This window comes from Pagrus pagrus (genome assembly GCF_965226575.1).
Source record: "Pagrus pagrus genome assembly, chromosome: 19".
NCBI classification, from domain to species: domain Eukaryota; kingdom Metazoa; phylum Chordata; class Actinopteri; order Spariformes; family Sparidae; genus Pagrus; species Pagrus pagrus.
The window spans coordinates 28,441,067-28,456,684 of record NC_140203.1 but is presented as its reverse complement, the minus strand read 5'-3'; the positions used below and the strand labels follow the sequence as shown (position 1 = coordinate 28,456,684).

Here is a 15,618-nt window from a genome sequence, read left to right as displayed (position 1 = left end):
CCCTCTTTTCTTCTCTCTTTCTCTGATATTTTCTATTCTCTCAGTCATTCTTTTACACATGACATCTCTATCTTACACCTTGTAATTGTTCTGTCATTCTTTATGTGTTGTTGTGTTCTGTTTCTGAAACTATATGAACTATTTGGATGTTTAAGGTTGGAATGTTATGGTTTGCTGAGGTGTTAGTTCATGGCTTGGGACATTTTTTATCAGGATGGGGGGAATGAGGGGCAGAAATGTTAATTTTGTATGCAATAAGTTGCGAATATAAGTTATTTTGGAGCTGATCTCTCGCTCTCTCTCTCTCTCTCTCACACACACACACACACAGGCACACACAGGCACACACACACACACACACAGAAACACACACACATGGCTACTTACAGGCTGGATTGAGAAACCTGGTGTCTTCGAGTGAGCCGTAACTCTCCTGCCGATGTTCTTGGACTTCCACACCAACAGTACTGTATATGTTCGTAATACTGTTAATATATGTAATATATATATATGTTCGTAATACTGTTTTTAACATGTAATTTTAACATGTAGTACTGTTTTTAACATGCAATTTGTTCAGCATGTGAAGTTTTTACATGTAATCTTTACATTCAAATAAAAGTAAAGTGCAATAAGAAGCTGCTTTTTCTCTTACATTTTAATCACAGGTTTGAAAAATCAGTAGGTTAATTTATTATGGTTTGCCTTCCGTGCTTGTGGCCAGGTTCAAACAGAGATTTTGTGAAACCTAAAGTCAGTGACATGTAACATGTTTTTCTTAACAAGAGTGCCTTTAACTGTGTGCAATCATATTTTTTTAATAGATTACTGAAATGTATAAATAATACAAACTAAATAGTCATTTAATTGTAAAATACAGTGAAAGTAATTTTAAATATCAGTTTACACCGTATTTTTCATTTACAGTTTAAAGCTGTAAATTTCAGTGACAGTAAAAAATATGTTAATTTTACAGTAACATAATGGCAACCCAGCTGCCAGTTCTTTACTGTTTTTTTTACAGGAATAGCTCCAGGCCAAGAAAGCTGGTTCCAGAGTGGTACCAATACTAATAATTAAAAAACACAGTATGTTCTGACTTATCCATGGGAGAATACACAAAAGGTTGTAACTATTATTACTATTACTATTTAACTATAGGCAACAATAGGCCGAGGACCAGTCATGTTTGGATGCAAATGTAGGCATTGCAAAGCCAGGAACAACACTTGTAAAGAGTCGATGTAGTCCACCATAGTTGTTCCCAGCAATGCTTGGAAATTGGAGACATATACAAATGTCTGTATATACATATACAGACATTTGAGCTTCATTCAGTCTCTTCCAAAACCTATGGGTGACGCCACAGTGGCTCTGTCCTCTGTTTTATACAGTCAATGGGGCTGATGTATTTACCACCATTTATTCATGCGCTGGCAGACTAGCTATTTTCCATCCATAACATGACTCCTTCCATACTAGTGGGAAGAAAATGTCCAAAATACACATTTAAGTGTTCATCTTTGTCCAGAATTCTGTTTTGGACATTATTCAAATGAGTGCATATTTAATGAGATATACATACTTAAAGAAAAAATATCAGAAACTTGTAATACAAAAAGTGGTTGTCTTAATTTAAGTTATTGATTCGGCTGTTATTCAAAATGACTGTTCTCAAACTCTGAGACAGAAATCTTCACTTTAGCAGCTCTTAAATACACTAAGCCTCTATATAAAATTTAGTTCATGTAAATGTGACAAAAAATCATATTTTTTTTAATAGCTGTTGATAGTATTTTCTGATTTATGGAGTGAAAAAGAGATCTCACCCTTTACATCTTGTGTTTTTATTTTTTCTTCAGAATAATAGATGATATTTGATACAAAATGAGTTCCTCATCTCCAGCTAGTTTTGTTAAATCAGTTTTGCAGCATTATATGTGTAATAACCTGATAATTATCAGTTATATTTCTTTTAAAAAGGTGTGGTTATTTCAAGTTAATAAGATGTTTGAATAATAGTTGTCATGGTTAAGTTCATGTTAATGAGGTAAACGTGGATTCAATAAGAAGTTAAAATGCATAAATAATTTACAGTTAAATATGTGCCTTTACAATATATTCATGGAGTGTTATGTATGTAAAAAATCTAAAAAGTAATTATTGTAATGTTTGAGAAAGAATGACTTTGAAGAGTAACATTTCCGGTTTACCTGTCTGTGAAGAGGAAGAGAAGAAGGGAGTGCGCGCTGAAGAGCGAGAGAACAATGGCATAGAGAGTGTGGGAGGTATTTCATGGAGTGGAGAATTACTTTATGAAAAATATCTCTGATGTCTCTTAGTCTACATTGAAAAATGTGACATTAATTCAAGTCTGTGGTGCATGTATGGCTGCTGCATATCTAACGTTAACTTACAGCAGTTGCCTGTTTTTGTCAATTTGCTTACTTTAGATTAAGAGGGAGATTAAGAGGATTTATTTTCAGCAGAAGTGGCCCTGAAATGATGATGATTGACTCAGCGTATCCTCCATTGAAAATGATGATGTACTCCTCGGCGTGGTTGGTGAAGGCTGCGCAGCCATCGGCAACTATTGGAGCCACGTTCAGCCGATAAAAATAGTTTGTAAAAGGTACTATCAGCGCTGATTAATCGATTTGATTAAGTCGACCTCTAGTAGTAACCACTTACATATACTCCATAAATGTACTTGAGTAACTTTTTAGGGTAAATTGTACTTTTTGGAGGTCAAAGTGAAGAAGTGAACATGCCTGTATTTAATAGACAATGATGCAACACTGCAGCATCATCTCCCAATGAGTCTAGATAAGTCATTTATATTTAACCACTCTGCTTATTGTCTTGTGGTTGGACAGACCTGATCTGGGCTTGGGACATCAGTACTGGAATTATCAAACTTAAAGGACACTGTAACATATTTACTTTTTGACACAAAAGACATTGTCTATTATGCTCATGATTTGAAGATTAGTTTGCCAAATTATAATATAAAATATTTTTTCAAATTTTAAATATTTCAACATTTTTAAAGCTGGGGTCTGCAAGTTGGAAAAACCGTCAAGACCATGAAAGATTTTGAAAGTATCCAGCCAGTAAACTCCGCCCCCTGCACTCAGGCCTCTCTCCGAAGCTGCTCCCCCCAAACCATGAACACGCACCGTCCGAAGACTGCCGAACACCGCCGACGGAGTCCGAGCGGTGAGGAGGACAGCGCATCATTTTGTATCACAACGTCCGACTACCAATAAGTTTACGATGTCTCATTCACCTATAAGTAAACACCTAATATCATCAAATTGAACGTATACAACCAACATAGCCATTGCTAGCGCTGATAGCTGTCAAGCTAGCTTTTTTAGCATTCAGACATTGTTTTGAAAGTGTGTTTTGATGTTGTAACTCATTGCTGGTTAGCTAGCAGCAGCTGGCTATGGTGACATTAGATGTGGAAAAGCTAAAACATCAAGATTAGTGGTGGGCCTGCTACGTGTTTTATTTTTTTGTTTCCCTCAGTGATTCACAGACGAACGTGAATATTGTATTGGACTCATGATGATACGATGTTTTGCATGTTAGAGCTTCCACGATGCCAGCATCGTTGACTCTGATGACGAAGACACGCCAGAGCGAAGCACATCATCCCATCAGAGGAGGACATGAGTGGAGGCAGAGGCCGTGGACGTGAGGGCGACAGGTCAAGGAGCAGGTGTTCATAGGTCGAGTAGATCTTCTAGCTCAAAGGACTGCACATGAGCAGGTCAGCATCTAAAGTAGAACATTACTGGTGCTTTTTTCCCTGATAACCACCTACAACTATTTGTGTTTGTACAGTATATTGACCAGGCATGTAACTTGGACACACGTGCCCTGTTCAGAATCATATTTTTTGCCAAGCAGTTTTTCACCATTTGAATTTGTGTTTTGGTGCATAACAATAAACACAGTAAGTAGAAACATGTAAAGAAAGATAAAGGGCTGGTCCTTTTTATTTTTTAATGTAATATAAACTGGGACATCTGTACAGTTTTGTCCAGGAATGTCTAAAGTATTGACCATTGAAAGTATGTATGTTCACAGTATGCTGAGGACAGTCAAGCTCTGTTCCATAAAAATATCTAATCATGTTGCTCATCTGTTGCTTTACAGGCCAGAATTCAAGGACTATGTTTGGTGCAGTCACATCAAGTGCTGGAACTCTGCCTGATACCTATTTATTTGTTGTTCTGTATTTACTGCTTGTTTTGAATTATCTCTAACTTGTTTGAATAAAGTCTTGAAAATGATAAATGCCTTTTCTTTACACTTCCAGCAACCATCCCATTACAGTTCTTACACTTTACATTTACTTTAATAATAACAACTGAATTAGGTAAGACTCTTGTTTATTCCATTTCTTGGAACACATGTAAAAAAATAAAACTACAAATATAGTATACAAATAGTATACCTTTATCGTTTAGACAATATACAGTACAATTAGCATAAACAACTATATACAGGAAGGACATCCAGAGGTTTCTTGACTGGTTATGCTGTTGATGTCGGTGCTGTCTCAATCCCCTACTGTCTTGGCACTGACTGTCCTGTAGAAAGAACACAATTACTATCTGACAGTAAATACAGCTTTTCAAGGACCTTGAAATTAAGTTCAACTTATTGTAACACCACAACTTGAGTTGCATTTTATACAGTGACAAACATTCCTGAAAACAACCAGAAATAGTCTCTGTTACATCAGAATTGTGCCATTTACATTTCATTACATTTGTCATTTCATATTTACCAGTTCTACTTTTTGGGGGGTTAGCAAAATGTCATTTTCAGAGTAATTTACATAGTTTCACATTCTCATTGTTTTTTCTATGCATTTTTACAGTAGTGTGTACAAGCTCTACTTGCTGGACTTCTTGATGTACACCTTGGAGTACCTGGCCTAAGAGAAAGGAATTCCATCATGTCTGCAAAAAATTATAATAATTACCAACAACTTCTCCAAACCAAACGACCACATAGGTCGTTTGTTCCTACCCTCCAATACGACCCACAGGAGCGTTTCCTAAATTAGCGCCCCTACCGGTGGCAGGAGATATGCCACAAATACTTTTTGCCTCTGTGCATTGTGGGTTTTTATCTACTTGATGACATCCTTTTTTCAACGCCTGATAGATAAGCTAATAAAGGTAAGTAGTCAGTAAATGGTGATAAAAACAATTTGAGAACAATAGAATATTTAGTCTGTGGGTGTTGTGTTGTTTCGCCGTCTAGTAACGTTATAATGTTAGTAACTAAGATTACTAGTAAGGTATGTTTACCTAGGATTGGAATAACCTTATAAGAGCTAACGTTAGCTAACTTAGCTAGCATGGACATTATATAACCGGTAAGTTGTGTGACATTAAACTATGCTTTTCTTAACATCCGTTTTCACGATAGCTAAACGTTTTATAATTAACAAGGACCGCCAAGACGTTACGTTAACGTTAGCTTAATATAGATAACGGTGTCTAACGTTATGTGCTTTTAAACCCTCCTAATTACACGAAATGATTTGCTAAAAATATATGGATTTTAGATGATGTCAAGACACAGGTAAAAAGCCAGGAATAGAAAAGACAAAAGGTAGAGGACAGACAAAACAGGTGTTCAACTAAATGTTATGACCCATCGGTTTCTGTAACCTGATGTCGTTTTTTGGCCACTGCAAACGTTGTTATAATGCATCACATAACGTTAACGTTACTTTATTTACCAAACACGGTACTGGTTTTGTATAAGGTGACACGTTTTGATAGGACGTTTGATGCTGGTGTTGATTCTGTGATGCTGAAGCATCAACTAATCGACCAGATATTTACAGTTGAGGGTGGTCCTATATGTGCATGCTTTTAGGATGAATTTATTTGTTAGGTTACCAACTCACGTATATCATTCTCAATAGGTATTTGTTGATTCTATAACAAGCATTTATTTTTACATTTGATCTGGGACCTATTCTAGAGCCCTCTGCCTCTAGACAACTACCACAAATACAGGTTTTCTGTAATGACCCAAAGGTACCTTTTACCTTTGGGTATTCAACGTTGGAATTATATGACTTTGGTTTAGCACCACAAACAAAATACTGGGAAGGCACATCCTTTCAAAGATCTAACCACTGTAGCGGTTTCCTTTGAAAGCCTGTCAACATAGTATAAGAAAATTAAGTTCTCATCCCCTGATAACTCAGTATGCAGTGTTCTAATCATTATTTATGTTTCTTTCTCCAGATGCCTACTCAAAAAGAATGCCACGTTTGCAAAGAAAAAATTGGGGTAGCCAGCCAGACGTGTTAGCACTGTGGAGCTAAGCAGCCTTACAAGCAAAAGCTTGAGAAACAGAAGAAAAAAGTTGCCCACGACTGGAAAGACAGGCAGAAAAAAAACTGCAGTGACAACAAAGTATATGATGCAACAAATCTACTGGTAGGTTTTTGTCTTTCAGACAGTTATCACAAAATAGTAAGTAAATAATCCCTGATCTTTACATTTGCATACACATTGCTATATTGCTGTTACGTAATTGACTTCTTCAGCATTCCAACATTCATCCTTGTTTCATTGTGCAAGACAATCCTGAATTCTCAATGTAGTTAATGTGTGAAGTACAGATCACTGCCTGATTACTGCATTTTATGCAGTGTAGTAAGCTATATTTCTGTAACCACCATATTTTAATTCGGTGAAGGCAGAGCATCTAACTTACGGTTGTATATCTGTTTGTTAAAAACAGGATTTTATGTATTAGTATAACATTAATTTGTAACTACATTAACATAGCATAAAAAAGGTTTGTGCACCCAGTATTAGTAAAACATTCCTTTTTAGCCAAATGAGCATAGTTTCAGATATGCCTTCCTCAGTGTGCACACTGAAGAAGAAATAGCTGAAACGTCTGTGCATTGTTTCCCCTATGCTCAGGTCTCATGAAGAAAACTAAATAAAAGGAGTAATAATAGATTTGAGCGTGCAAACATTTTTTGTGCTTTGAACTTTGACTTTGGTTTCATGCACCCCAGACTCAGTCCCCTGTTTTGTTTTTAGTTTAATGCAATGTTTTTTTTACTTTCAACTAAATTAACATAAAAAGTAAATAAGTTAGGAAGGGACCTCACCACTCACTGTCTTGATTATTCCATTGAATGGTGAGCGCCATCAAATTAGGACTAACACCCCTAACCCTAGTTAGGTGGAGAGATAATTTTTCAATCTGGAAGGACAATGACAGGAATGTTTGGACATTAAAAGATAGGCCTTGTTTTTCAAAATGTTATTTTTCTCTTGTCTCTGACTGAATTCAAATAGAAAACTGTTTATAGTTACTTCACTCTGACTCTCAATACATAGCTTATTTGTCTAGGTATCAAAGCAGAACACATTGTTTTCCTCAGTACTCTGAACTAGTAGTTATGTATCCAATTTCTTATGATTTTGTATCAATTTTGTTCCAGCTCCACAAGTGGGAACTTTTAGAGCGACATCCAATCCTCCCCTTGCCAGGAGAACTACAAATGTTTTTTTAGCTGAGTGCTTCTGTCCATGGCAAATGGACACAGAAGATGCTAAAGATGCCCTTGTCACAATAAAGAGGATTTATGAAAGTCTTCTTAACGGTAATGTACACAAATGTGCATACTTTTTTTTCTCAAGAGTCATTTGAATGACCTGCTAATTAAAAAAGACATTAAGCTTTATTAACAACATACATTTTCATATGGCAAAGCAAAGTGCATTTTTTCTCACTTTAAGTTAAAATGTAGACCTGGTTACCCATCACTCTTTAACCGTGTCCTCACAGTTTGATGTTGAACATTTAGTCTTGATTTATTTCATAATGGTAATATGTCTCTTTCAATGGTGCTGACTAGGGCTGTAGCTATCGATTCTTTTTGGAATCGATTAATCTAGCACTTTATCGATCGATTAATCGATTAATCGTATATATATATTTTTTGCATTTTTAAACAACCAAAACAAATAATGCATGACGAAAATGATGTGGCTGTAAAATGATCAACCATTTGGCTTTTATTTCTTTAAATAACAGAGGTATTTCTTACAACTCCAACATTTGGCTCCAAAACTTTATTGCAATTTACTCATTTAGTGCAAGTGCAAACAATTAAATAACAATACAGTTTCAACTCACTGTAAAACATGTATAACATGTAACACTATGAATCAATACAAACTTAAATAGTAACGGCCATTTTGCCTTAGTGTTGTCTTATACAACATTACAAAAAGGGATTGCACCTTCTAACCACCTACTAACAAATAATATATAATCTCTGGGATAGGCCTATTTGCTATGGTAACCTAGCAACCTATGTGTGTGCACGCATGCTGTGTTATATATAATTTTATGTTATACACAGCACCAAATCACAACAGAAGTCATTTAAGGTCACTTTTCCTATAGAACCGGTCCGGACCGTGTTCATTTAATTAATAATTTCTTCATCGTCGCGCATCTACAATTCTCCACCGCTTTGTTTTACGAAGGGAGGAGCTCCGGACCGACGTAAACAAACACGCGTGCACACACACTTACAGACAGACAGAGAGAGAGGGAGAACATGTCACGTCGGTCTCAACTGTCTGTAAAGCAGATATCATATCTACGTTTTTTAAACGCGCACAAACTGATTCTGCTCTGGCATGTCATCTCGAGCCTTCGCAGTTCTCCGTCGTGGTGGCGGATACGCAATGCAATCCCCCCCGGGCTGCTGGAGAACCAGCGTGAGGACGTGAGTTTAGAGGACCAATCACAGCCCTTGCCGTCTCCGTTTCCCCGCGACGGAGTGCCGGACACTCCGCGCCCGGAGAGTACGGAGAGGCTCTCCGGCTCTCCGGCGACGGAGAGGGCTCTCCGTGTCCGTGTACGGCACTTTACGCAGTAGTATTAACAACGGTCCGTGTGGAACATTCAAGATCCCTGCGCGTCATAGGAATTTAACGACGCTTCGAGGCAGAGTTTTTGCCTCGACCAATTTTTGTAATCGAGTAACTCGAGTAACTCGATGAATCGTTACAGCCCTAGTGCTGACATGTTCTTGTACAGCAAATAGTTTTGTGCTCTTATCACATCTTAATAGTATCTGTCCAGGAACAGACCCCAAGACAAAGGACATGACTTGTCTCCATCACTCTGAATAATTTTCAGACATTAATGTAAAGAGTTTTCCGTGGGAAGTAAATAGTGCCACTGAAAACAGTTTAGGGTAATAATGTAATATCACACTTTAAATAATTTCTTCAACAGATCCTTGTTGGTATCTTTCACTTAGACTGATACTTTTGTGGTAGCTAAGCAGTGCCACTAGATTGCTGCACTGGATATTCTCAGACTTCACACTGAAATGACTCACAAACCTTTGTCAGTTTGTGATTGTCAAATTGCATGTTCAAAATAGATCTGCATGTAGCCTACTAAAAGTCAGGTCTTGCTGTGACAATAATTAGGACTATGACTACTCATACAATCTTATTTTTCATTAATCAAAAAATCAGTGTATATAGGTTACTCTATTCAGCTTTGTATTATACTATTATAATATGATCTTATTGTATGAACTGTAACTGTATATAGCACTATATGTTTTTGGTCATTTAATTCTACATCATCAGGTATTTCTTTGTGCAGCTTAAATAGATTTTGATATGTGTATGTGTTGTTTACAACTGCTTATGCCAAGGTCCACATCACATTTTTTTATTCCCAAAAGTGACTATGGCAGTTGAACCAGCAACCAGGATGGGAGAGACTCAGCCACACAGACAGAGACTCCACCATTAGACCATGATGTCTTCCCTTCCAACACTGCAGCTGACCAAGCATCGGATTCCATGCGTACATCTCTGCTCACCCCAGAGTCTGATACTGAATTCACTCTTGTACTCACTCCTGTGTCCTCCTCCCTGACACCTCCCGTTTCCTTGTCCCCTGCTCCTCCTGTGCCCTCTACCTCTCATTCCTCCCCCACCTCCCTGACCGTACCTGTGTCCTCCTTGACCCCTCCCGTGTCTTTGTCCCTTGCTCCTCCTATGTCCACCTCCTCCCAGATCCATCCTGTTTCCTCCCCCTCCTCCCTGACACCTCCCGTGTCCTTGTCCCCTGCTCCTCCTGTGCTCTCTACCTCTCATTCCTCCCCCACCTCCCTGACCGTGCCTATGTCCTCCTTGACCCCTCCCGTGTCCTTGTCTCCTGCTCCTCCTGTGCTCTCTACCTCTCATTCCTCCCCCACCTCCCTGACCGTGCCTATGTCCTCCTTGACCCCTCCCGTGTCTTTGTCCATTGCTCCTCCTATGTCCACCTCCTCCCAGATCCATCCTGTTTCCTCCCCCTCCTCCCTGACTCCTCCTGTGTCCTCATGTGTGACTCGTTCAGTGGCCTTCACCTCCCTAACTGGTTCTCAGTCCTCTGGGTCCTCCTCCTCCTGTCCTGTGTCCTCTCCCCTTACCCATCCTGTTTTCATCTCCTCCTCTCTGACCCAACCTAAGTCCTCCTCCCTGGCTTCTCCTTTGCCATCTGTTTCTTCTAAACTCGCTCCTGTGTCCACCCATCTAGGCACTCCAGACTCAGTATCTTCCTCACGGAAAAGAAGACAAATCAGGAGGAAATCAGACACTAGTGGTATGTGTGGGTTTATAAGTCATTCTCTTATCACCATATGAATCCAGACTTTTTGATTTTGCACTGTGAAACAGTTTCAGTTAGAGCAGTCTGAGTTTCAGTTTTAATAGTTTCTTGAACCATGACCCTCATGGCAATGTTTACAAGATGTCTGTTAAACCTACAAATTATTACCATCTTTTAATTCATTTCAGAATGTCCCATTCATCAAGGGTCAACCAGTTTCCCCTACAAAAAAATACTGAGGGAAAGAATCAGGGAGGTTTGTTTCAAAAAGCATTAGACATTACTGAAACAATGATAAAAATACCTCTTGGAACCATATAATTGTCCAACATAAAGAAGTCTTGATAGCCATTATTCTTTGTTTAAAAATAGGGTTTCAGTTAGTCTAAAGCCAGACTACACAAACAATAATGAAGTGACAACACTCAACAATTATAGTGTGATTTCAATATGTCTTTGAAAACATTACAAAATATGCTGAATATTTTAGATTATATATCATTGTTAATTTAGGATTTAGGAATTTGTGTAATGCTTCATGTAACAATGTTCAGCCATTCATTACGTACATTTTGACTTCACAAATTACGTTTTCAGTGTAAATTTTAATTCTTGTCATCACATTGAGTAAATTAAAAACCAAAGATCAAAATTTTCTACATTTTCAAAATTGTATGGATAGTATGACAATTTATGCTTCTTATGTAAGAGTTAGTCCCGCTGACTTATTATTTCACTTTATTGTTTGAATACACATGGACTTAATGTTGTATTTACAGTTCAGTATGTATATTAGTCTACCTGTTTTGCCATTTGTCAAAAGAAAATTTGATTCATTTTGCCTTATGTCTTTCTGTCTTCACTAAGGGCCGTGCCGAGGTGTTGTTGCAGTGGCATCCTTGCTCTGGATGGTGATTATGTTATCTGAATTTTACTTTACTGTAGATGATTGGGCCTGGGGCAACAGGACTAACAAAGATATAAACATGTCTTTAACTTTAACTGCAGTTTGATCAGTGACAGAAAAGTCTGATTGTCAAGCAAGTCACATAGCGGTCAAATAATGTGCAGCATGTGGGCAGTGTAGTGCATTGGATTTAAAATAAAAATACAGTATACAACAAAAGTAGGTATACCCCTGTGCATTATCACTAAAATGTTAAATGATTCAAAGTTGTACCATCTTACAATAATTGTAGCATTTTAGGGTAAAGGGTATGGTATTTTGGATGGATGGATCTAAGGATGTTTACATTACATCAGACAAACTACTTAGCCCTTTTTACTAAATCCAAATGGATAAAATTCGCTACGATCAACCAATAACATCTCTAAACAACGTTACAGCTTCAAGTCCAGACTTGAACGTCATATAAATCTCATTTGAAATCTGATATGCTTAACCATTAACTATTGAATGAAGTTTTTAACTACTGTTGTGGTTGGTTTTAAGCGCTTACCTTTTATCAGCTGTAGGTGTTGGGAGCTGCTCTATAATTTCATTGACTTGAACAATGAGAATAAATACAGAATTCTGAATACAGAACCAAATCAATGAAAAATATGTTACTGTCAGTATATAGAATTAAAACGATGTTCTAAACATACTGTAATTCAGAAAATGCTGTTAAGTCTTGCGGGCAGTTGTACAAGTTTTATGCTATATTTTGAGGTATCAATACCTGATGATTCCATGTCTCATTGTAAATAGTACAGTGGCAGCATAGTACTCCAAATAGTTACGAACAATGTGATTACATTGTGATACTGTCTGTCTTACAGTGGGGCGAAGTGGAAAAACTCCTGGGAGCCAAAAGAAAATATTCAAAGTTAAAACCATCACGAAAATAGGTGTGTGTGAATGAATTGTTTGTTGCTGTGTTCTGTTGTTGGTGTGTTATATGATAGTTACAGACTTACTTGAGATTGTGCCTTTCAGAGCAATCAGAATTGTTTATATGCAGATATTTTTATACATTATTTTTTTTATAACTGATTTTTAATGTCAGATTAATTTCTGTTATGTATTTTTTGACAATAATGTTCATCAGTTCTGTCTTTTATGTCACTGCTTTATGAAGTGCATTACCTAAATTTTCTGTATTTTAGGAGACTGGATAGTTGTAAAATAAAACGTTTGGAAATAACATACCTGTTGCTGGCTGTGTTCCTTCATATACAATTGATTTTTGTGATTGTTTACAATTTGTCAATTAATAGCCAATTAATGTTTTGTGCGAGTGTTATATACATCAGTCTACTTCATCTTAAAAACAAGAGAGAGAGAGATTGATTTACTGTTGTAATTTGGATGTAAAACTCCTTTTTTGGCCTATTTCCTCATCATTTCTTACAGCAGAAATGGTTTTCCACCCCCAGGATTTCCATCTATGCGTTATGTCTATTTGCACATCCATAACAGTGTCTCAGTGAGCTGAAGTCAATACCCAGAAAAGAGGAAGAGTACACCCTGCTAACTAAGTGTTAAATGTATTCACACTCAACCTCATCTACAGTCACATAATTGATTAATCATGCTTGGTCTGTGGAATAACACCTATAAGAACAAGGTAAGATAATGCCAAAGACAGGGATCAACCAGTTACTACTAAATCTTTTGGCTTTTTTCAAATATCTAAGGCTGGTAGATCTTTTCAATACTTAATATATTACTTTATAATTATTTCAACAAAGCATCAATTCTATTATCATTGTATATATCATGTATTATACGTAGGCTATTATTAACCCATTCCCATTGGAGAACCGAGGACCCGTTGGCCGGAAGTATTTTCCTCACATGTCTTTTAATGATATCCTCCACATACCTCAACACAAAAACACTAAAGTGTCCTTGATTATTAAACAATGCGATGGGTTAATGTTACTGCCATCAGTTGTAATTATTTCTCCTTCGATTCTGAGAAATCAGTTATTTTTGTCAGTTTTGGATAGGGAAGGCTACATTACCCATGATCCTCAGACACCATTGCTATGGAGACGAAGCCAGTCTGCTATGCGTTACCATAGACTGTATAAAATAGTGCGTTAACTGTTACAAAACCATTGCCTGATATCAGTCTGGACCCAGGCAAACAAAACCGTAATTTATTTAAAACTGATCAAGATTTTGTGTGTGTTCATGAAGTCGCCCCCTTCACACTCACACTCACACACACACACACACACATCTGATGATTTATATATACCCGCAGAGCATTTTTTTTATTTTTATTAACCTTTATTTATACAGGTAAAATCAAATTGAAACCCAGGGTCTCATTTACAAGAGAGACTTGTTTCGGGTGAGCAGCAGCAAAACACAAAGTTACAGACTAACGGAACATACAGCACAGAACACAAAACATTAAAATAGTATAGTGCAAACTACAAAGTGCAAGAAAAAAATAATAAGACTGGTTAAGTACACATGCAGACCCCCACAGACTGTCTCATCAGCCTTCCAATAAGCAGTTTGAAATCCCCTAAGGGAATAAAGCTGGACAGCTTCAGCCTCTGCTGGAGCATGTTCCAGGTGGCAGGCGCGGCATAGGAGAACGCCTTCTTGCCAAGTTCCGTACGGACTGACGGGATGGAAAACGAGATGAAGTCCAGGGACCGGAGGCTGCGATCGGACTGTCTCCGTATCAAATATGTGGACAAATAGGAGGGGAGCAGTCCGATGATGGATTTATAGATAAATAGATACCAGTGAGTGGTTCTGCGCATGAAAAGTGAAGACCAGTTTGTAAGAGAGTACAATGTACAGTGATGAGTGAGGGGTTTACAACCAGTTATGAATCTCAAGGCCCCATGATACACGGCATCCAGCAGTTGCAGGGAGTGAGCAGAGGCATTCATATATACAACATCACCATAATCCAAGAGTGGCAAGAAAGTGGCCGCAACAATACGTTTTCTGGATTTAAAAGAAAAACAGGCTCTATTTCTGAAGAAAAACCCCAGTTTTAACTTCAGTTTCTTCAGTAACTGGTCAACATGACATTTAAAAGAGAGGTTATCATCCACTGTGATGCCTAGATATTTGTAAGTGGTCACAGACTCAATAGGGGTACCCTGAGCAGACATAATACAGGGTAGAACAGCAGGCAACTTCTTTTTATTCGAAAAGAACATAAACTTAGTTTTACCTGGATTTAAAACTAGCCTGAGTTGAGACAATTGCGCCTGAATGGCGTCAAATGCAGACTGCAGATCTGTGAACACCTGGGCAACAGAAGATGCACAACAATAAACAACGGTGTCATCAGCATAAAGATGTACAGAGGCATTAGTATTATGACCCACCTCATTCATATAGATAGTAAAGAGAGTGGGTCCTAAAACCGACCCTTGCGGCACACCATTTACAGTGTTAAGGAACCCGGAGCAAAGGCCGTCGGACTGCACACACTGCTTACGGTTTGAAAGGTAGTTAGAGAACCAGCCAACTGCATGGTCAGACATTCCAATGGTGGACAGCCGCTGAAATAAAATACTGTGATCGACTGTATCAAATGCCTTAGAAAGATCGATAAAAAGAGCAGCGCAATATTTCTTGGCATCCATAGCTTCCAACATATCATTTATCACCTTAGTAGCAGCAGTTGCAGTACTGTGCTGCTTCCTGAAACCAGATTGAAAAGGAGATAAAATATTGTTTAGGCTCAGATAATCCTTAACCTGGTCATTCACCAGCCTTTCAAGAACTTTTGCTAATATAGAGAGCTTGGAGATGGGTCTGTAATTATTCAATAAAGTACGGTCACCCCCTTTCAAGAGAGGGATCACATAGGCGGTTTTCCACACATCAGGAATAACGTTGCACTGGATAGAAAGATTAAAGATGTGAGATACCGGCAGAGCTATAATCTGAGCGGCCAGACGTAAGAAGTAAGGGGGGAGGTTATCAGGACCTGC

General features: G+C 37.9%; 1 protein-coding gene across 1 annotated transcript; it reads left to right on the top strand.

Annotated features, from left to right (window-relative positions):
- Nucleotides 1–8,219: 8,219 nt before the first annotated feature.
- LOC311275010 (uncharacterized protein) lies at nucleotides 8,220–12,604 on the top strand. The gene is made up of 5 exons (XM_084383144.1): nucleotides 8,220–8,806; nucleotides 9,785–10,692; nucleotides 10,887–10,954; nucleotides 11,566–11,609; nucleotides 12,481–12,604. Exons 2-5 carry the CDS (start codon nucleotides 9,906–9,908, stop codon nucleotides 12,530–12,532), a joined length of 951 nt encoding a protein of 316 aa, XP_084239270.1. The 5' UTR covers nucleotides 8,220–8,806; nucleotides 9,785–9,905; the 3' UTR covers nucleotides 12,533–12,604.
- The last annotated feature ends 3,014 nt before the right edge of the window (nucleotides 12,605–15,618 follow it).